The sequence below is a fragment of the Camelus ferus genome, chromosome 8 (assembly GCF_009834535.1).
Source record: "Camelus ferus isolate YT-003-E chromosome 8, BCGSAC_Cfer_1.0, whole genome shotgun sequence".
NCBI classification, from domain to species: domain Eukaryota; kingdom Metazoa; phylum Chordata; class Mammalia; order Artiodactyla; family Camelidae; genus Camelus; species Camelus ferus.
In genome coordinates, this window is record NC_045703.1 from 14,710,331 (window position 1) to 14,734,265 (window position 23,935).

At 39.9% G+C, this 23,935-nt stretch overlaps 1 protein-coding gene across 1 annotated transcript in view; it reads left to right on the forward strand.

The window, feature by feature from the left end:
* CD109 (CD109 molecule) overlaps window positions 1-23,935 on the forward strand; it is a 113,952-nt gene that overhangs the window by 66,223 nt on the left and 23,794 nt on the right. The window contains 9 exon segments of the mRNA XM_032484475.1: window positions 1,418-1,556; window positions 2,456-2,573; window positions 5,133-5,246; window positions 6,655-6,873; window positions 7,590-7,734; window positions 10,013-10,189; window positions 19,750-19,831; window positions 21,632-21,860; window positions 22,854-23,019. Coding sequence (XP_032340366.1) covers window positions 1,418-1,556; window positions 2,456-2,573; window positions 5,133-5,246; window positions 6,655-6,873; window positions 7,590-7,734; window positions 10,013-10,189; window positions 19,750-19,831; window positions 21,632-21,860; window positions 22,854-23,019 — 1,389 coding nt within the window.

A 23,935-nucleotide genomic window follows, 5' to 3' on the forward strand; every position in this document is an offset into this window, starting at 1 on the left:
GTAGGATTAATAATATTAACCTGTGTTACATGGTTGTTATGAGGTTAAATCCAAAAGTTTGTAAAATGCCCAGCATGTTGGACACTTAAAAACCTACAGTTACCTGTTATCTTATCCCTCAGATCCAGTTTGTTCATTCATTATTCAGTAGGTGATGATTTTAATTGCATGCCTAACACATAGAAGGCAGTGGGGATTCCAGCTTGGTCTAGTGGGGCAAACCAACACACAATTAGAAGAGTGTGTGGAAGTACACTGTGCCGTGGGCCCACACAGAGGTCTTCCAACCAAGTGGCAGAGCAGTGTCGTCTCTCAATACTGTCCTTCCTCTCCTCTGCTTGGCTTCAGCCCCTTATCAGCGCGTCTTCTTGGACACTGCAGCAGCCTCCTAACTACTCCTGCCTCCATTTCCCCCAGCTTTAACTCACTGTTCACACTGAGCCAGAGATATCATTACAGAACATGGGTTAGATCACGCATCTAATTTATTTTAAAACCTTCAATAGGTCATCGTCGCTTAAAGGATCAAGTCCAGATCCTTCAGCATGGGATATTTGATATTTTAAAATCTGGACCCACCATTCTTAATCTCCTCATTTTATGTCACTCTTACCTGGACATGCCTTTGTACTTAGCTTACTTTTATTCCCTCTTGTATGGGATACTCTTTATCTGGAGATGTAAGAAAAATAGAAAGCAAAAGACAATGCAAAATGGATTTTTCCCCAGCCGTGGTCTTTGCATGATTCAGATTCTGCGTAAAATTAGCAGTTTGCTGCATGGTAGACATTTAGCCTGTGTGTTAGCACTAGTATAATGTGTTTGTCTGTCTCTCCATGGACACTGGGTGGAGCACGGTGCATTCATCTTTGTATCTTTGGTACCTTCTACAGTATAATTTTTTAAACTTTATTTGGGAATAATTTTAGAATCAGAGAAAAGTTGAAAGACTAGAAATAGGTGATCCAGTGTCTGTATGTCAATAGGCCTTTTTTTTTTTTTTATAAGAAAGAGGCTAATAAACTGGATGATTGGAGCAACTTATGGCTGGTGTAGCCAGAGGTGATCAGCATGAAGAATCTAGAAAGAGGAGAATAGAAAAATTGGAGGCAGCTTTAAAAATGAGATTTAACTTATTATTTAGCAACTGAACTGTGTCATTTTTTGGGTATTGGATGTAGGGGCATCGAGCAGTTTTTATTTTTATTTTTGGCTCTGACTCTGCCGTAAGTAGGCCACGTGGCCCGGGATAAATATCATGACTTCTCTGGGTCTGTAAAGTGAGTAAAACGAGAGCACTGGACGAGACAAACTCTAAAGGCCCCGTCAGCTGAGACATGCTGTGATTCTGTGGACTGAGCTTATAATCATTCTCCCCTTGGACTTTTTCCTAACACTTGTCAATGTTTATTTTTAGATGACGGTATCGATCCGGTCCAGTTTTTGGAGAAACAGGAAGGATACTTGGTCGATTTTCATGACTCTTCCTCAGGTAGCAGTCCACGTGTCAGAAAGCATTTTCCGGAGACTTGGATTTGGCTAGACACCAACATGGGGTAAACATTTATAAAGTTCTTTGCCCATATATATTTTGTTTGATCTTAATTTGAAGGAAGTATTGCCCTCTTTCTAATATTTAAGTACAAACATGGGATGATTAAGATCTAAGTAGACCAAGAGGTTTTTGGTTTTTTTTAAATGATGTCTGTTGTATCTAAATATAGCATTTAATAAAGCTGCATGGAAATTGTAGCAATGAGAGTATTAGCAAGGGAAAGATAGGCCTTTTCCTAACGCAGGGTGATTTTAACTTCCCTCAAGTTTCATGGTTCTCATTGGGGAAAGGTTACTAAAAGTAACTTTATTGCTTTCGGGTGGGACGCACTCATGATTACTTCCTCTGCCTTGTGGCTCCTCATAAAACATCCCTGTGAGCCACAGGGAGAAGGGGTGTGGACGCTGGAAGGAATTCAGCTTAGCTGACAAACCCTGTGCTGCCTCGTGTGATACGTAAGCCGGTACGTCATGAACGCTACACATTTGTTTATAATCAGTCACTTATGGAAACTAGAAATAAGACACAAGTCAAAAAACCAAGTAATAGCACTGACTGGGATACAGAGGGAAACTTCAAAGCTTATTGAGAGAAACAAATGGGAGTTAAATTTGGAAAAAAATATATATGTTATGTATACAAAGTTTATGAAATGGTATTTGTTCTGAAGATATAAACATTATAGAGAGATTTAATTGGAATATGGATCAGTATGCAGTGTTATAACCTGTTCCTTGAGAATTTGGGATCCACTGTTTTGTATTTAATCTTTAAAAAGTTCAGAAATGTAAATGATTTGGAAAACTGAAGTTCTTCCAAAAAATGATTTAGGTTATGTTGACTTATTTTGAAATGTGTCAGTTCTTGATTTTGTGGTTTTTATGTTTATCTTGACTCCAGTTCCAGGGTTTATCAAGAATTTGAAGTTACTGTACCTGATTCTATCACTTCTTGGGTTGCAACTGCGTTTGTGATCTCTGAGGATTTGGGTCTCGGACTGACAACTGCTCCAGTGGAGGTAGTCTATTGAAGGGCTGCTTTTAAATGTTACAGTGCCGCAAAATGAGACAAGTGTCTACTCCTCAATGGATTTTAAAAAAAATTGTTGCTTATGATGTTGATCACAATTTAGAGATGCCTTGGCATTTTCCTTTTGTTTTTTATCTGTTTTACCTTTTAGAATTTGAGCTATTAAACTGCTAAATGTGCTAGCTCTGTATTAGGATTTGGATAGAAAGTTTATTATTAACTGAGTCCAGCCACCTCCAAAGGCCAGAAGAAAGAGAATATTTCTGTGTCCCTCTTTAAGGATGAGCCGAACTTCTTAAAATGTCCCCTTGCAAACATACCTTCACATCTCTTTGGTCAAATTCCGTCCCATGTTGCTTCCTAAACCTGTCACTGACAAGAGGAAAGTAATGACCATGATTGGTCTTAGACCAGTAGCTTTCACCTCTGTCATACCTGAGTCTGGCTTTTTGTAACAGAGATTTTGTTTTGGTCCTCTTCCATCCAAAATGAAATACAATACAATACAATATACCTGTATACTCAGAAAATACAATATACCTATATACTCAGTGTAAAAAAATACAAAAAATACAATATACCTACATACTCAGTGTAAAAAAATACAGTATACCTATACAGAAAATGCAATATACCTATATACTCAGTGTAAAAAAAAAATCAAACGCCCTAAATAAAATACTAAGGAAAAATAAAAGGAATGTATAATAAAATAATACACATTTCAGTATGTAAGTGACCAGGCATAGTTTCACTAGAAGGCATAGTAACATTTAAATATTTACTCCATGCATAGAATCACCTTGTGTGTAACAGCTGCAAATGCAGTTCGATATACATGTATTGTTTTAGCCTTGAGTGGTGCTGCCTGTGGTGATGTAAAATTTGAAACTGTGAACAACTTTTGGTAAGTTACAAACAAAACAAAGTGTAGTCTTCTCTCAATTTAGAAAATAGTTCTAGTCATGAAAAATTCAGTGTGTATTGACAAATGCTTTAGGTTTATATATAAATTGGAATTAGGTTATAAGCCCTGGTCATTCTAAGCAGGTATTTAACATGAATGACTGAATGGACATTCAAGAATCATGAGGGACAGCGTGGGCATATATCCAGAGGGGACTTTAATTCAAAAAGATAAATGCACCCCAGTGTTCATAGCAGCATGATTTACAGTAGCCAAGACATGGAAACAACCTAAATTTCCATCAACAGATGACTGGGTAAAGAAGTTGTGGTATATTTATGCAATGGAATACTACTCAGCCATAAAAAAGAATAAAATAATGCTTGTTGCAGCAACATGGATGGACCTGGAGACTGTCATTCTAAGTGAAGTAAGCCAGAAAGAGAAAGGAAAATACCATGTAATGTCACGTATAAGTGGAATCTGAGATAAAGACAAATGAACTTATTTACAAAATAGAAAGGGATTCACAGACTTAGAAAACAAACTTATGGTTACCAGGGGGAAAGAGAGTGGGGAGGGATAAATTGGAGTTTGAGGTTTGCAGATACTAACTACTATATGTAAAATAGATAAACAACAAGTTTATACTGTACAGCATAGGAAACTATATTCAATATCTTGTAGTCACCTATAATGAAAAAGAATATGAAAAGAATAGACGTATGTGTATGTATGACTGAACTATTATGCTGTACACCAGAAATTGACACAACATTGTCAACTGACTGTACTTCAATTAAAAAAAAGAATCATGAGGAACATGGGACAGTTCTTCATTATCTGGAACTGTCCTGAGCATTCAGATCCTCACCCACGAAGCACCAACAGTATCCTACTGTGACAATCTACAACACTCCCACAAATGTCCAGATACACCTCCTAGAGGGAAATTCCACTGCCGGTGAGAACCGTTGGCCTGCACAAATCCAGGTTTACCCTCAGAGGCAGGGGAGGGGTTCAGATTTCCCTGCAGGACCTGGCCAACACTGTCATCCAACACCAGCACCGGTTTGGGGTGACCAACGAGGAAGCACGTGTTTGTGTATGTTGCAGGGTGGCAGGGAAAAAACATCATTTAGATGTTCCACGTGAGTCTCAACCAAGTGCTGTTCGGTGTGGCCAAGGCTTGACAAGCCGATTGGTGGCATCAGCATGGCGTGGTGGAGGAGGAGCTGGGCTTCAGCCTCAGACGTGCTGGGGTCCCATTCTGGCTCCCCTCTTGCCAGCAGCATGACCTTGTACGAGTTCCAGAGGTATCTGAACTTCAGACTTCCGTAAAATCTAAGCATAACACCTGCTTCCATAGATGTAATGACTAAGTGAAAAAATCTGTATAAAGTTCCTGGTCCCTAGCAGGCACTTAATAAGATAGAGTGATTTCTGGTTAAATAACATAAGTCAAATCAGTTTATCCTTATTCACTTGGGATAAGCTGCTTTTTGCTTTCTGTTGGTAGACAAGTGGACGTTTCTACGTGAAGTCATAAGCCTCACAGGTTTTGTGAGATTTGCTCTTAACTGCATAAAATAGGAAGCACTTGGACTTGAATAAAATATGTATTTATTGTATTCTTTCCAGCTACAAGCCTTCCAGCCATTTTTCATCTTTTTGAATATTCCCTACTCTGTCATCAGAGGTGAAGAATTTGCTTTGGAAGTAACCATATTCAATTATTTGAAAGATACCACTGAGGTAATATGTTAAAGGGTTTTTTTCATCCATTCCATTTCAGAAAACAATGAAGAAACCCCACAGGGACTGAGTTATGTGTGTTTGGGCATCTAAGCACTTTATCCATTTCTGGGAGATTGAAAACAGCTGTACTTTGCCGGCAATTTCTTCTTGTTCACGTCGAAGGACGTCATCACCCCGTCTGAGCGTCCTCACCTTAGTTTCCCGCACAGCTTCTCTGCTTTAGCCACACCGCTTCCTTGCTGTTTCTGTGGCACATCTGTTTCTTTCCTGCCTCCCTGCAGTCTTTCCCTCGTCTTCTCCCACATTGAGAGCGTGTTGCCTCTTCTCACCGCCATTCTGTGCCCACTGTGATTGGCAAAAATTTATTCCTTTCGAGACCTGGTTTGAAACTAAGATCTCGAAATCACCCGTTCAGTTATGGTTGTTGTCCCCGTGTTTGTACAGCGCGTTCCCCTTTGCAGGTTTTGTGTTTTGAATCATGGATCTGGTGTCTCCTTAGCCACTCAGTTCCCTGGAAGGCAGGATCAGGCTCTCTGTTTGCGTTGTGCCGAATAACAATAGTGTTAGCAAAGGATTCTTCCCCCAGAGCAAGTTGGGATGTGTCATTAACCTTATGACCTGATAATGCCGTAATCTTCATAAGTACTATGTCTGCAGAGTAAATTGCTTCCAATTTTCTAATTTCGCTTCTTAATCGTCTCAACACGTTATAGTGTAGAGAGCAAAAGATCTGGAGTCAACGTCCAGCTCCTCCACTTACAAGCAGGTAACTTAATCCCAGTTTTACACATCGGTGTTCCTACAGGCACTCTTTTGAGAAACAGATGAGAAAATAAGTGGGAAAACAATTAATAAAATCTTAGACCCAGAGAAATGCTATTCTTCATGAGCCTGGCAACTCTGACACACTTTACAAAAATTTACAACCAATGTACGCTTTCAGGACTAATGTCTGAGTCATACTTTTCTTGAAATAATTTTAGCAGAGACTTTCAACGAGGGTAATAACACTTCATTCTGTTGGAGTCAGGTTTTTCTAATGGGACCAGTGTCCCAGGAAGACACAGTTGAGTCAGGCTGGTGGCAATACCATGACATGAAATAACCTTTCTGGGCACACCCTTACCACTCACAGGCTTTGGAAAATAAGAGAATTTAATGTTCATGGGAGTTAAACGTTAAAATGGAACTGAGGAATGCCCTTTCCCCACGTGGCTTAAGGTAGAGTGGAAAAGCATAGGAAAGAAATGAGGCTTTTTTCTGATACCCTTTCGCCCTCTCCTCGGCTGAACGTTTCTGTCTCATCTTTCTCTAAGCTTGGACCTCACAGATTGAACCCCACTTAAAACAACGTTTTCTTGAGGAACATTTATTATGCAAAACTTTTGATGATTTTTTCTTGCAGGTTAAGGTGATCATTGAGAAAAGTGATGATTTTGATATTCTGACGGCTTCGAATGAAATCAATGCCACAGGACACCAGCAGACCGTCCTGGTTCCCAGTGAGGACGGAGCGACTGTTCTTTTCCCAGTTAGGCCAACACATCTGGGAGAAATTCCTGTCACGGTCACGGCTGTCTCACCTGCTGCTTCTGATGCCGTCACCCAAAGGCTTTTAGTGAAGGTAAGGATTTGAAGTCTAAATAAATGGAATGGAAATTCATAACTGAAAAGGAAAGAGAAGGTGGTTTTTCTCTTGGTTAAATCTATTGGCAATCTCTTTACCCTCCTGGCAATGCCTGGCAGTTTTCCATCTGAATGGAAAACTATATCCCATGTATGTTTTAGAAGTAATTGCCAATGTCTCTTTTAAATTTATAGGGTGACTAGAAAGCAGGTCAGTTACATTCACAAACTGTGGCGTTGGGATCCTGTTAAATCATGCCAAGTTGGTATGTAGATTTTGAATTTTGGAATTCCTCAGTACGGATAGAAGAGATTTTGTAGACTTTTTTTCAGAGAAGAGCGTATTCAAACAGATGGCTCAGAATAGGGGATAAGCGCTTGTGTTCTGGAGTAAGACAGCCCTGGGTTCGCATCCCTGCTCTGTCAAGGGTGCCTTTGGACAAGGTATTTTACCTCCCTCTTTGGATAATAATAGGACCCACCTCAGAGGATTTCTCAACACCTTGTCATCTCCTTTGTCATTTCCATTGCCATTCTGTGAAATATTTTGTTGAATTTAACTGGAACGTTAACATTTATCAACAGATTTGAAGCAAGAATCAAGACATGGTGGGTACTTATCTAACCACGCACAGGCCAGACTTACTATCTGCGTAGAGTTCTCTGTAAACAGATGAGTAGAGACCATGTTAATTGTGTTCCTTTTCTCAACAGGCTGAAGGAATAGAAAAATCCTATTCACAATCCATCTTACTAGACTTGACGGACAGCAGGCAACAGACTTCCCTGAAAACCCTGAGTTTCTCCTTCCCTCCTCATACAGTGAGTGGTAGTGAAAGAGTTCAGATCACTGCGATTGGTAAGAATACAGTGTATCACCATCACTACTGATTTATTTGTATATAGTAATTATATTTTTTCATTGATATATAGGTATATTTTCTTACTTAGTCCTAGTAAGAAGAAGTTGCAGAAAGGTTTTAGTTGGTACCCAGTGCTGATGTCAGTAGAAAGGCGGCAAGATGTGTGTCCTGGACCAGTTCTTGTCAGTTGTCTGTGCGCGTGAAGCGCCTGGGGAGCTTGTGTGAAGGCAGATCCTGGTTTAGGAGGCCTGGGGTGGGGCCTCGGATTATGCATTTCTCACAAGCTCCCAGGTAATGCAGATGCTTCTGGTGTGCAAACCACTCTTTGAGCAGCCAGGCCAGACTAGCCTGAGGCTGGAGGGAGGGGTTATTCTAAGGGCAGAGCTTCTCAACCACTGGTGAATGTCTGCACCGTCTGTGGGGCTTTGCAAACACACGAATCTCTGGATTCTGTTGTCAGTCTCCTCAGTCAGAGTTTCTGGGGCTGTGGCTGGGCTTGCATATTTTGAAAAGTTTCCATGAGTGCTTCTGATCACCGAGTGTTGAGCACTGCTGCCTGAGCGGTTCTCTGTGCAGAACACAAGTAACCTTCATGGCAGGAGCTGCGCACTGGCTGGGTCACCCTCTCCTAGTTACCTTTTGATAACCAACCTCAAAGTCCTTTCAACTGTCCAACAGAGCTTCCACGTAAGTGGTTTATTTATAGAGTTGTGCTGTACACATCCCTGAAGGCCGTGTGTAGATTAAAGGCATCTAAATAGTTCGTTAGGTCTTTGAGGTGTCAGGACCTGGGGCACATTTTCAGATGTTCTTTTAAATCTCATTTGCAGGTGTAACGCTTTTCATTATAACCCACAACAACCAGTCCCTCTAGAGAGGACTTTTTGGGGAGCCTTAGATAAAATTCTTAAAAAGAATTAAATAATCTCGCTACTCAGGGATGCTCAGAGATGCCTAAGCACCTCCCACAGTGATGAGCTGCTGAGTGATAGAGCAGACACATGGGTGGTTGAGGTGCACACACACCCACACACACACACACACACAGATATACCCCCACACACATAACACACATACGCAAATACACACATAACACACACATACATACACATACACAGGATGGGAAGAAGCCTGGAATTGTAAATGACACCACCGCTTTTCACATTGGAATGAGTCCGCCTATGGTTATTGAAGTGCTGTGAGGTTTCATTGTAAAGCCTGATTTCAGTAATGGATTTTAAAGCTTTACCATTATATGGCAATTTATTTTTTAAAAACCTATTTGGTACTCCAGATGTGTTAATCTTAGCTTGTTGCCTCTTTGAATTTTTGAGAGTCTGTGTTCACTTTGAATATTAAAAACATAAGCTGCAGTGGTAATAATAGTTAAAAGCATAGCCTGCAGTAGTGTTTACCTCACTGCGCTAGCATCTAAAATTTAAGACATCATACGCTCACATGGCTGCAGCCTACTCACGTGAAGCTCTTCCTCTCTTTTGTGGATTCAGTTTTCTTTAGAAGCAGCTTTTCACTAGGTATCTGGACTTGGAAGGGTGTAAATTTCTAAAATAAGCCACATGATGGATATTCTGTACAGTTCAGCCATAGTGGGGTCAGAATTAGAACTCAGCCTCTATATGTGTAAAATTTTACCTGTTTTCTTGAGTCATGGTATTAGAATGTGGGTAAAGTGTGTGTTTTGTATAACTTTACATAACTGACTTTGAAAGATATTTCTAATCCCTTTTCATCCTGAGATTCTCTGAAATGCCTGAAACACTTGTTAGCTCTACTTTGTTGTTGCTGCATAGAGCACATTGAAACATACCACACCCCCTGCCCTTAGAAACGTAATTTCTCAAGATCTTGTAGTGTATTATTAAGGAAATCAGAATAAAATTCTATTTCTGTGAGGAATACTAATAATAAAACCTTTTTTTCCTATATAAGAATGATGGTTTCCTGATGATCAATTTCTGACATTTTTGTCCAAGAATGTTTTTAAAGTTCCTTTTTGCTTAGATATGCCATGTCTTTGAGCTGAAAGTCTCCTAATTTGTCACACAACCTGCAAGTTCAGTACCACTGTATCATCACTCATTTGGCCAGTTTTCCTAAAAGCTTGATGCGCAGTTTCTACTCTGCTCCAGGGAGTGGAATAACATTACTGCTTCTGGGTCCGGTGCCTTCTGCTCTCACAGGGAGTCTCTTTGCCACGAGTAGGTACAGTTATTTGGGGATTTGCTGAACATATTAAATATCTTGTGCTTTCAGGAGATATTCTTGGTTCTTCCATCAATGGCTTAGCCTCACTAATTCGGATGCCCTATGGCTGTGGTGAACAGAACATGATAAATTTTGCTCCAAATATTTATGTTTTGGATTACCTGACTAAAAAGAAACAACTGACAGAGAATTTAAGAGAAAAAGCCCTTTCATTTATGAGGCAAGGTAAGTAAGCATTTTGGAAACATACTTTTATTTGTAAAAATAATTTTGTTTTGTTTTTTCCAGCCAGAATTGACTCTAGACCATATTTCAAAATGGACAGATATTTGTCTCTGTGATTGTGGGACTAGACGGGGTTGAATGTGCCAGAGATTCAAGCAGTGGGAAGCTGTCACCATCCTCCCTCAGCTCAGTGCTCAGTAATTGTCGCCAAGGTGTTCTTTGAGGAGTTCAGTCCGTTCAGTTCATTAAGGGATGTGCATTTTCATAAGGGACCTGAAAATTAAAGCCACTTAAAATCCAAGGGAATGAATGTCCACTGATTCATTCCACATTTATGGAGTATCTCTTACGGCCGGGGTCAGTTCCAGTGCTGAGGGGACAGAGGAAGTCTGGCCTTTTCTCTCAAGGAAGTCTCCGTACAGTGTACACTTGGTAAAATCTAATTATTAAAGTAAATCAGTCAATACTCTAAATAGATAAATACAAGAGCTGCTTTTTCCAACTTCAGTTAAATTTAAGCAGTGATAACAGGGGCTCTGTTTGGTATAGTGTGTGCCATGCTGGAATCAGGTGAGGTCTTTGCATATTGCCATACTGGTTATATTTAAGGAGATGAGTTAAAAATATTTTCATAATTTAAACTCTACACCTTTTTAAGATTCCAACTTGTATGTGAAATTTAGTTCGGCTGGTTTTAGGTAGAAAGTACGTAGGAACGAGACTGGTGCTTGACATACACTCTTGGGATAGTTTAATAAAATAAAGTAAAACATTTGAGAAAATGCCACTAATTGCATATTTTATATGCTTTATCAACTGGAATGTCAGCTAATCAAATAGTAATGCTTTAAAGAGACAGAATCCGTTATATAGCTTGAACCATTTAAGCCCATTTCTTAAAAATAATTTGAGTTTCTCTCCTAGACACTTTACTTTGGGTCAGCAGATGTCCCCCAGAATGAACAGTCCAAATCCTCACTGTCTATTTTTTTTTTCCAAAAGGAGCACTAGTCCCCCAAGCCTGTCCGGGCCAGGGAGGTGTCAGACTCCAGTTTTTCAAAGCAGACCCTCCCTTGCTTGGGAGAGTTCCTCATATTTGCTGGTTGCTATGTTACCCTAAAAGGGGAAGGGAAAAGACCCCTGTTCTTGTCATGCCTGAAGGATAATACAGATGGGAGATGGAGAGCACTGGGTTGCAAAAGCATTTAAAGGATTTATTATCAAAGGGAGAGTACACCTGCAGGAACGGGAGGCAGCCTGGTCCAAGGGAGGAAAAGCTGCGGTCTTTGTCTGCCCCTTCTCTTACACCTTCACTTGAAGGTGATCTTTTGATTGGTTGATGGCTCTTGCCCCTGGAGTGCCCAGTTATGTTTGTTCTCTTTGCACATGTCCTTACCAATGGTGCACACAGAAAAACCCATGGTGGAGAGGGGGCCAAAACCATGACGCTAATTATGTTACAGTGAGCACTGGGTCAAGTCCAGTTACGTCCTTCTCACTATCGCACAGTTGCGGATCGTGGGTTCTAACCGGTTTCTCGCTGGTGCTCATTTAAAGGGTAGTAAAGCCCCTTTATGCTGGAGGCAGACTTAACACCATCTTCCAGACCATCCTCCCTCTCCTCCACTGTATCTGCCCGGTGTCCCCACTTATCTAACTACCTAGCAGAGGATGCAGAGCAGCCAAAGGGCAGAAGAAGCACTGTTCTCTAAGTGCCGCATTGTCTTCCAAGTTGTCATCAGGCTGAAGAGCGCTGCAGCTGCAAAGTGGGCGAGTCCCACCTGGGAGAAGTGGGGCCGGTGGTCACAGCACCGGGTGGGGAGGGGAGGCAGTCGGGCCTGGGCTCTGGATCCCGCCTCCTGCTTCGGGCTGGTTTCCTGAGCTGCCTCTTTCCACCTGTAAGTCATGGGAAATAAGTACCCACTTCCTAGGGCTGTTTTGAAGCTTGAATGAAGTATTTTAACACTTCATTTAATATACAGCAAATGCCCAGTAACTGCTAGACAGAGGAGAGTGAGTTGCATCTCACTAGGGAGATAGGATCTAAAGTCAGCAAGTAAATTCTGTCCGTTCTACCTCTAAAACAAGAGTGAAATTCCACCAGGCTCTCCCTTGCAGGCTGTTTGCTCCATTCAGCCACGTCATTGCTCACCCAACACTCCAGTGGCTTCCAAAGTAGACTCTTTGCTAACGTGCTCACTCCTCTTCAATACAGTTCCACGTATTATAAAAGGGATGTTTTGATAATGTCAAAATCATGTCATTTCCTGGGTTAAAATTCTGCCATGGGTTCCTGGGCTCTGTCCTCCTCACCCGAAGCTGCCCTCCCGTGGGTCTGTCCGGCTGCATCTGGAGTGCTCCCAGCCCCACGGTGCCGAGGGCCTTTCCCCCTGTGCTGCCTTCTCCTGGGATGCTGTTCCCCCACATCCTTCCAGAGCTGGCTCCTTGTCATCCTGCAGCTGGCATTTTCCTCAAAGTGGCCTTCCCTGACCGTTTAGTACCTCTCACTTATATTACGCGAATTTATTTTCTTCATCGCACTTAACATTATTTAAAATTATCTTGTTTTTCTGTTAGCTAACTGTCAGTGAGGACTACGTTTAATCTCTCCTCCATCGTATCACCATATGGGCCTGTCGGTGAATAGAGAAAGGTTGAAAGCTTTCTCATCAGTGTTGACTTCTTTGGGCTTTAGGTTGATGGTCCCATTGCGGGCACTGGGTCTAGAAGACCTCTCAAGTGCTTCCACAATGCGTGGTTATTTGTAAACACTAAAAAGGTTCTACCTGGTTCTGGCACTTTTTTTTTTTTTATCGTTTTCATTTTATTGCTCAAACACGGAACTTGAGGTGAGCCCAGACCTTTAGCAACGTGCAGGGAAGAGACTGAGGGGTGGGGACCAGCCTGGCTGAGAAGGGGAGATACTGGATGTCTGGCACACTTTATGAGCTAGGAAGTGTGACCAGAGTTTTCAGTGTGTTACCTTTCCAGCTGGTGAAATGGCTGATGGGAGTCAGTCCATTGAGCCCCCCAAAATGCATCTTTTCGCACACTGAACTAAATTATTTTTCAGAGTAGTGGACACAAACTTCTTGGTATAATGACTTTCATTATGAAATCAGTGTCTCATTTCAGAGACTTTTTCTTTTGCTATCATATTTGCCAAGGTTTTAAAAACATACCATAGTTATTTTTAATTTTTAAGAAATTAAAGTGACCTTGGCACAAGTCATGATTGTATTATTATTATTATTTTTTTAAACTTTTTTTATTGAGTTATAGTCATTTTACAATGTTGTGTCAAATTCCAGTGTAGAGCACAATTTTTCAGTTATACATGAACATACATACATTCATTGTCACATTTTTTTTTTCGCTGTGAGCCACCACAAGATCTTGTATATATTTCCCTGTGCTTTACAGTATAATCTTGTTTATCTATTCTGCATATGCCTGTCAGTGTTTACAGATTTTGAACTCCCAGTCTATCCCTTCCCACCCCCCTCTCCCTTGGCAACCACAAGTTTGTATTCTATGTCTGTGAGTCTGTTTCTGTTCTGTATTTATGTTCTTTTTTTTTTTTTTTTTTTTTTTTTTTTTTTAGATTCCACATATGAGCGATCTCATATGGTATTTTTCTTTCTCTTTCTGGCTTACTTCACTTAGAATGACATTCTGCAGGAACATCCATGTTGCTGCAAATAGCGTTATGTTGTCATTTTTTATGGCCGAATAGTATTCCATTGTATAAATATACCATATCTTCTTTATCCAGTCATCTGTTGATGGACATTTAGGCTGTTTCCATGTCTTGGCTATTGTAAGTAGTGCTGCTATGAACATCGGGGTGCAGGTGTCTTTTTGAAGTAGGGTTCCTTCTGGATATATGCCCAGGAGCGGGATTCCTGGGTCATATGGTAAGTCTATTCCTAGCCTTTTGAGGAATCTCCATACTGTTTTCCACAGTGGCTGCACCAAACTGCATTCCCACCAGCAGTGTGGGAGGGTTCCCTTTTCTCCACAGCCTCTCCAACTTTTGTCATTTGTGGACTTTCTGGCCATTCTGACTATGACCTCATCGTAGTTTTGATTTGCATTTCTCTGATAATTAGTGATACTGAGCATTTTTTTCATGTGCCTATTGATCATTTGTATGTCTTCCTTAGAGAATTTCTTGTTTAGGTCTTCTGCCCATTTTTGGATTGGCTTGTTTTTGTTTTTTTCTTATTATGTCGTATGAGCTGCTTATATATTCTGGAGATCAAGACTTTGTCAGTTTCATTTGCAAAAAATTTCTCCCATTCTGTAGGTTGTTGTTTTGTTTTATTTACGGTTTCCTTTGCTGTGCAGAAGCTTGTAAGTTTCATTAGGTCCCATTTGTTTATTCTTGCTTTTATTTCTATTGCTTGGGTAGACTGCCCTAGGAGAACATTTTTGAGATGGGTGTGAGATAATGTTTTGCCTATATTTTCTTCTAGGAGGTTTATTGTATCTTGTCTTATGTTTAAGTGTTTGATCCATTTTGAGTTTATTTTTGTGTATGGTGTAAGGGAGTGTTCTAGCTTCATTGATTTACATGCTGCCGTCCAGTTTTCCCAACACCATTTGCTGAAGAGACTGTCTTTATTCTGTTGTATATTCTTGCCTCCTTTGTTGAAGGTTAGTTGACCAGAAGTTTGTGGGTTCATTTCTGGGCTCTCTGTTATGTTCCATTGGTCTATATGTCTGTTTTTGTACCAATACCGTGCTGTTTTGATTACTGCAGCTCTGTTGTATTGTCTGAAGTCTGGGAGAGTTATTCCTCCAGCCTCTTTCTTTTTCTTCAGTAATGTTTTGGCAATTCTAGGTCTTTTGTGGTTCCATATAAATTTTATTATGATTTGTTCTAGTTCTGTGAAATATGTCCTGGGTAATTTGATAGGGATTGCATTAAATCTGTAGATTGCCATGACTGTATTATTTAAATATAATTTATAAATAGTGCATTGTTTTCCTTAAATAATGCTTGGCCCCAGAGCCCTGTAACCTAACCCAGTCAAAACCAGTGTCTTTTGCTGTCAAAAAGAAAAATAAAACTGTCAAATGAAAACTGTTTTTGATAAGGACTGGAAATCCTAAACCTGTTAATTGGTGTTTTAAACCACTTGTTTTCCTCAAATATTTAAATCGTAGTGCCTGCAGCTCAATTTTTCAAGAGAGACTCAGACCAAACTTAGTTGAAAACATATATTGTTTTCTCTATTGGAATAAAAACAGGAAAAAAGTAGGTTTCAGAATTCTGATGCTGCATTTGGCCATCACAAGAATGGTTAGAAGCAATCGTGAAGATGCTAAAAAAAAAAATTGGTAAAGTTCTCACTTTCTATTTCATGTCAGAGAGAGTAAGGAAGTTGATAATAAATACTTTAAGTGCAGAGAATATTTTTATCAAATTTTTCTTTTTTTAACCAGAGAAAGTGATTAAAGTCACAAGCTGCTGATTTTACTTCTTCTTTTGGTATGCAATTTGGACACTCGTGGTACACCAAGTCAAAGTATATTTAGAACATTACTTTTCTATGTGTTTCTATAAACAGTGCTTTCATCTTTATTATGATAAATGGTCATTATTTTACATTCACGGCTTTTCCAAAGAAAATTCCTGACCCAGTAAGGATATATCTTGCCTGGCCCTTTATAAACAACGGTTTATGCATCATTATTTTAATTTTAAGAAGTGTCCGTTAATTCTGATTATACTGTTACTTTCCAACTCAAGAGCTATTCATAAAGCTTTGAACTTAAAGGAAATCCTCATATTTAATTCCTCATAAACCATAAACCATGTTTTCACCTTTCTCACCTATCACGATGAAAAGCCTCCAATTTAGGTGGCGACACTGGAACACTGCGTTGTTGTCATGTAGTGAACGGCTGAGCTAGCAATGTCCATTTCTTTTATGGAACTGGATGATTTGGAGAAGAAACAGCTGAGGGTTCCTCTAACCATGCATGGCTGGCTTACGATGAGGAAGGGAGCCTCCCAGGAGACCCACAGGGAGAGTTGTATAAGCCCCTCGCTCAGGTCTGAGTCCCTCCTTGTGTTGCTCAGAGAGCAGAGCTGGAGGTTGGGATTTTCAGTCTCATCTAAGCTAGCTCAAGAAATGCACTCCATACCTGGAGGCTGTCTGCGAGCCCTCCCGCTCCGCTGGGCTGGCTGCCCAGTGGGAGAACTGTGCTGGTTGTGGGTATTAACGGTGACTCTTGGAGGTCAGCCACCTGAGGGGTAATTTCCATGAGCACTGATCTCATCTCTGTGATCTCATCTCTCTGACCGGTTTTACAATAACTCACACTTGGAACTGAAGTTGCTGATGTGATTCAGGGCCTTGAGAGCACTTGGTCCTTTCTTCGGGGTTGGTCCATCTTCCCACAGAAGCACCTCCTCTGGGGATGGAGGGCCCTGGAGCTCAACAACTTCGCTTCTATTTTTTCCCTTCCCCTCCCCTCCCTGCCTCTATCAGATTGAGTTCACAGTTAAACTCTGCTACCTGGTGGATTTAGTCCTTAATTGGAAATTAAGGGCAAATGTCTTGGACTCTTTTGCTCATTTCCTTTGTGGACATTAGAAAATTACTCTGCTTTTCTGTGATCCTTAACCAGCTCTGACAAAAGAAGAGATTATAAATTGAGTTTTTTTTAAGGTTATATGAAAACTAAAACATGTTAGAGTGAACTAAGATCATGTTAATAGTGCCTGCCATTTAATTCTTTTCCATTCTTGTTTATTTTTTGAATCTGTAGAATGTTAACATGCTTCCAAAAGTCAAACTTATTTTAAAATGTGTATCCAAAGGGGTATCTCTCCCTCTCGGATCCCTTCTCTCTGCCCTTTGTGTAACTTTCTGCATAAGTTTCTAGTTTCTCCCTCTCTTCCTCTCTCAGCAGAAATTAACATGTTTTCTTATTTTCTCTTTTTTGTACACAAAAGATACTATACTGTGTGTGCTATTTTAGGCTTTGCCTTTTTCATTTAATGATATATCCAAGAAATAGCTCTGCATGAGTTCAGAAAGATAGTCCTCATTCCTTTTTCACAGCTGCATAGTATTCCACTGTATACTCGTACCACAGTTTATTCAACCAGTCTCCAATTTAGGGGCATTTAGGTAGTTTACAAATATTTTTGCAGTTATGAATAATGTTGCCATCATTTTTGTCATGTTGGAAGTATATCAAATGTATACGTGTTTTTGTCATGTTGGAGGTGTATCTTCAGGTTAGATCCTTAGAAGTGGGATTATTGGGTCAAAAGTTGTAGACATTTTCCTACATAGGAGCTGTACTATTTGGAATTCCCTTTAGCAGTGGATGAGTACTGGTTTCCTTATAGCCTCCCCAGCATACTGTATGGTCTAGCTTTTGAGTCTTTGCTAATGCGGTGGGTGAGAAATGGTATCTCAATATGTAGTTTTAATTTGTGTTTCACCTGTTATGAAGTTGAGTTGAGCATTTTCTCCTACCTTAATGCCTGTCTTTCTGTCTTTGTTTTTTGTAAAATGCCCATACTTGTCTTTTGTCCATTTTTTTCTCTTTATAATATTTTTTCTTTTCCCCTAAATTAAAAAAAAAATTTTTATATAATCTATATGCAGAGACATTGTATTAATATATATATAAACATATATATAAAATCTATATAATATTAATATTAGGGAGATTAGCCATTTATCTGTCTTACATAGTTGCAAATATTTTTGCCTGATTTGTCATCTGTCTTTCAACTTTGCTTATAGTGTTTTGCCGTGGAAAAGTTTAAAATAAAATTTATGTAGTCACTTTTTTTTCTTAAAAATTGGATGGTTAGAAAGTCTTTTTCTACACCCATGTTATGGAGTGATACCTATTGTTTACTGACTGTGTAAAAGGTACTGAGTGAAGGACTTCTCACATATTAATCATTGAAAGAGACAGGTGGGCCAGGGCAGGTGCCTACCTTCAGTGCCTACCAGCCGTATGACCTTGCACATGGTGTATTCTGAGCTCCAGTCTCTTCATCTCTAGAAAGGGAATAAATAGCTTCTACCTCATAGAGTTGTGAGAGTCACTTGAGTTCATACTGGAAAAGGGCTTTGACCATTTCCTGACACATAGTGTTGGATAAAGGTTGGCTATTTAAGTTTGTGCCATGATATTTCTGTTTTAAACATAAAGGTGATAACCCAACACCCCATTCTTCAAATTAAGAAAATTCTGTCACCACTTAAATGCTGCTTATATTTCTTTAACCACTGGTCTTAAAGATCCACCATGAAACAGGGTCTTGTTTTTTGTCCATTTTGTCTCATTGTAGCTTAAGTCAGATACTCAGATCTGCGGTTTCTGGTGGAAGGGCCGAAGGAGAAAAGTTTGGGACATGACAAGAGCAGATGCCCTGTAATTTTAAACTATTAATGCTCATGTTTTGTTAGTCAAATATGAATAATTAATTACAGTTATTGATGCCTCTAAAATGTGGTATTCATACAGTAAATTTTTTTTTTTTGTTACTAGAGTTTATTAGGGATTGAATTCAACGTTTTACAAATAATCATGGTGCCAGGTGCTCCATGGCTGGGCTGCAGGGTGCATTCTGTGTGCACTCACCTCCTGTGGTGGAATCCTGTAGTTTGCAGGAAGAATTCTTGGTGATCAGAGAATCACTGATAAAGCCTTGAGTTGGAAATGTTTTTGCTCCTGCTTATGCTTGCTTTTTAATGATAAATTAAATTTTAATTTCATTTTATTTTCATTTCAGTTTTAGCAGGTTAGTTTGTTGAGATTGTCTGGTGAATCTTTCAGTCTTTGGCCTGTGACTTCCCAGTCACTGGACTTTGAGATCTGCATGCATTTTTTTGCAAATATGAAGCATCTGCTCATTTGCAACCATCTTTGCAGATATGAAGCATCTGCTTTTATTAAAGCAGATACAAGTGCCTTAACCCCCTCCCCAATTTAGTTCTGTAGTGAGATTTCATTACCACCACCATGTTCCTTTTTTTTTAGTGAGAACTTGGAGTTGATGTTTGAGCAGACTAGTTGGTTTTTGGGTTTACCTCAGTTGGCCATAACCAAAAAATTCTAGAGCCATTGTCTTAGATTATTTAGCAACTTTCTCCTCTCTGTTGCTCGCCTAAGAATAAAAAGTATTTTTACTTCCTATTTTAGCCTTAAACTTTAATTATGGTACTATAGCTAGCATTTTTCTTAGGTCACATTTAAAACCATTGTAGTTAGCTCTGCGGCGTTAAGTACTCTGCCTTTAATTTACTTGCTTTGGAATGGCTAGAATAGTTGTCTATGTTGTATTCTTCTGAATTTATTCTAATTTGGGGATATTGCAGTTCTTATTTTATGCATTCTGCTTGAAAAGTCTTAATGTTTTTGATCTCCCACAACACATAATACAGAAAACATTCAATATTAGTTGATTCAATGCCTTCTTTCCCATTCTCTGCCCACGTTTCCCCATATGATGTCATGATTAGAAACTTCCATTCATTGCAAGTTGATACATTAATTACCCATTTTGATGTCTTCAGGTTACCAGAGAGAACTTCTCTATCAGAGGGAAGATGGCTCTTTCAGTGCTTTTGGGGATGATGACCCTTCTGGGAGCACGTGGTAAGTGTTTTTGCTAATGGAACAGATCCATGGCACAGAACGGGCTCTCACTAGGTCACGATGGCCATGAAATTGACAGATGTGTCTGTGTATCAACTTGGAAGCTGCTTTTCCCATACTCTGGCTTTGAAAGAGATTCTCCTTTTAAAAAATGGTTTTAAAACCCTAATAAATCAGATGTTTTTATTTAGTGAAGATAAGTCATAAATTCTCTTTTTTTTGATGGGAAAAGCTGCAATAAAATACTTCATGATGATGGTGCAGCTGGCAAGAAAAATTGGTTAGAAATACAGGGTGATTGTGACATAGTTCTTTTTTTAATCAGACACAGTCAACACGAACTGTGTTAATTCAGTGTAGTTTCTTTAAGGTTACTTTTTGTGAAAAACACAGTAATGGGATTAAGTCATGAACTTCCAGAGTTTGCTCCACATGAAATCTCTCTGTGGCTGATTTTGGATGATTAGTCTCCTTGTAACCTTCAACTTCATTTTTCACTCAGAAAAAGACTAATCGTATCAGTAGGGTTAGACAAGGTGTGTGGTGGTAATAACAACCCTCTAAATCTCAGTGGTTAATTATCCGAAGTTTCTCTTGGGCTCATGCTGCAGTTCCATTGTGAATCAGCAGGGGGGGGCGGCAGTCTTTGTTTCAGCCACCATCTCACCATCTCACCATCTCACCATCTCACCAGAGGCCCCAGGCTTGCTGCTGCCTGGGGACCGAAGGCTGGCGTATCCAGCGCTGGCAGTTAGCAGCTTCAGCCTGGGTGTAATATTTCTTATCACTTTATCATGATCAGAGCTGGTCCCATGGCCATGCCTAACTTCAAGAGGGCAAGAAAGCAAATTCTGCATACTCCAAGTGGGAGAGGACTGCATAATGTTGCATATTAGTAATGTTCACCACACTCAGTCTTTTACAGGGTGAAACAGATCTGCTTCACATTTTCTTTTGGCACGAGTCAGGCTATAGATCCATAAATAGAATGGATATAGATCCAGAAATAAGTCTCAGGGTTTTATTGTGTGATGTTCTTTGCGCCTCAGTATTGAGTGTTCGTAGCAGAGATTGGCACACTTTTTCTGTAAATGTCAGATAGTGAATATGTTAGGCACTGCAGACCACGTAGAGTCTAATGCATATTCTTCCCCCTCCCTTCCACTCTCTCTCTCTCTCTCTCTTTCCTTCTCTCTTTAAAAACCATTCTTGGGTGTAGGGTTGGGGGTTGGGGAGGGGGAGGCACATATAAACACACGGTGGGCTGTGTTTGGCCCACAGGCTGTAATGTGCTGATTCCTGTCCTGTAGGAAAAAAAATGTCCATTTCCTCTACTTCAAAGTATGACAATTTGATTGTGAACTATGTATACTTCATCCACTGCTTCAGGGTTGAACAAAGTATGTAATGAGATCTTCCTTGGTAAATACCGGGAGTTGTCCAAAGATAAATAACCTTGGACAGTTTTTTTAACTCTGAGTATCCAGTTCTCAACCTATAAAATAATGCAGCAGGCTTAGATGGCTTCTGCGTTCTTTTCCAATGCTGATACTTTGTGAGTTGGCGGGGAATTTCCTGGCCATTGTAAGTGGAAACCACACCCACTGGCCCAGCTGAGTTGTTTACTTTGTTGTCTCTTTGTCATCTGTCTTCTCTTTGTTCTTTCTTCAGGGATTTGTCCTTTGGTGAATCTTCTGATGGGGAAAAAAGTCTTGTTACTGTTGACGTTTTCTTGCTCAGTGTAACTTGGAGGTCTTTATAAAGTATATTTTATGTAATTTCCCACCCCTTTTCACCAAGGTTGTCAGCTTTTGTTTTGCGATGTTTCCTTGAAGCTGATCCTTACATAGACATTGATCAGAACGTGTTACACAGAACATACACTTGGCTCAAAGGACATCAAAAGTCGAGTGGTGAATTTTGGGAACCTGGAAGAGTGATCCACAGTGAACTTCAAGGTGGCAATAAAAGTCCACTAACTCTTACGGCTTATATTGTGACTTCTCTCCTGGGCTATAAAAAGTATCAGGTATTTAATCTGTAATTTAATAAATAATGGGTAGAAAATCACAAGGAAGGTAGATCTGATGGGTCAAATATGCAACCGGAAATGGAGAGTTTTGCGGTTTTACATCACATTCGAAGTCTTGAATTTGAGTTCTCTTGCGCTTTGCATTTGTGGGCACGTTCCAAAATCTAAGAATAAAAGCATTGACCCAGTCTTTCAGAATAACTGAGAGAATTCTAAAAATATGTCCTAATGTAAATGATGTTACTAGTGTGAAAAGTCAATACATATTTTATCACTGGGAAGTTAACTTCTTAGGGGAGAGAAAATTCTTCCAAATTTCGGTTGTGAAGGATTGTTTTATTTCTAAAATATCATGGGGCAATTATAATGTCTGCTAATTTAGTAAAAAAAAAAAGTACACCCACACTCTAAAAAGTGTCTGGAGTGGGCATGGATGTCTGGGTGAAAACAAGTGAGCATGGAAAGTTACGCTAGTGAGCTTAATTTTGCCCCAGAGCTGTCCCAGTGATTGACGCCTTTACTGCTTCGCGCAGACTGCAATTGATCAAAAACAGCCGTTCTCTATATTAGGCTCCTGCTGTTTTCCCAGCCCATTACTGGGCACATAGAAGATAAACTTTCAACTGAATTTAGAGCTTCAACACCTGAGATCAAATATGAGAAGCATCCTTCTCAGGCTGTGTTTAATGCTCTCTTCTTATTTCATGATAGGTCAATTGGAGGAATACTGGCAAATACTTCGTAGTTTTTATTCCCTCTAAGGAATGGTGCTATTTGCGTATAAAACCTGAAAAGTGGTGTTATTTTCAAAATGCAAGGCAGATCTTTAAATGTCTGTGATCATCAATGGTTCCCATTGCCTAGGACAAAGTCAGGTGCTTAACAGACACTGAAATTATTTTTTGAATGAAAGTTTGAAAATGCTTTTTATTTAAACATGTGGTAATGGGTTATTTTGAATAGTAGAATATATATATTTTTTCTTTCCAGCCTAATATTGATGTGCAGGAGTCTGTCAACTTTTTGGAGTCTGAATTTGATAGAGGAATTCCAGACAATTACACGCTGGCTCTTGTAACTTATGCGCTGTCATCTGTGGGGAGCCCTAAAGCCAAGGAAGCTTTGAATATGCTGACGGGGAGAGCAGAACAAGAAGGTAACGCGGGGACCCGTTACGCGTCATGAAACATGTACGTGATGGGAGCAGGTTTTGTAAACCAGATAGATACGAAGCGGATTTCGTACGAAGCGGATTTCATTCACATCTTTTGAATGGGATGAGAATGAAAGGTCAGAGTGGGTGTGATGTGCCCATCCGCTGCCACTCTCCCCAAGAGTTTTCCAGAGAATTTTGGTCTTGGGGAGTTTCTTTCTTTTAGATATTTCTGCCCTCTGTCAGTTACCCTGTGAGTTGTCTGTTGTCACTTCTGGTTTGGTGGCCTTCGGCGGTCACTAAGGCCGTGGGTTTTAGAGAGACTTCGGCTCAAGTTCTGGCTCTGTCACTTAGCTTTACGAGCTTCAGTTTCCCTAACTGTAAAATGGGAATAACACCTATTTTCGGGTTGCTGTGAGGATGAGAGGATGAAATGAGATAATGTGCAGGGACTGCCACATAGCAGGTGTTCAGAAATGTGAATTAAAATGTTAATCAATTTTAATAATGCAATGCAAGTGCTAATTAATTTTATTAATGGAAATGCAAATGCCAAAAGAATGCTGTGAGGTGGGTGTATAATTTTATAACAGTTTGGGGATGGGGACTGCTTATGGGCCACAACAGGACAAGTGTAGATGGTGTTACTTCCCAAATGGCCTCTGTGGTCAGAGACCCAGGTGTGTGTGTGTGTGTGTGTGTGTGTGTGTGTGTGTTGGGGGGGATTGGTGGGCAGAAATAATTTTAGGTAATGTTGGCTGATTCACAGCTCTTGTAATTCAAGAAAGGGTAACTGTGGAAAATATTTAGAGACTTCTGAGACTGTAAGAAGTATTACCTTGTTATTAGCAGTAATTTAGATTAAATCCTCAGTACCCAGTGCAGTGCTGGAGATGAGAAGATGATTGCACAGAAGCTG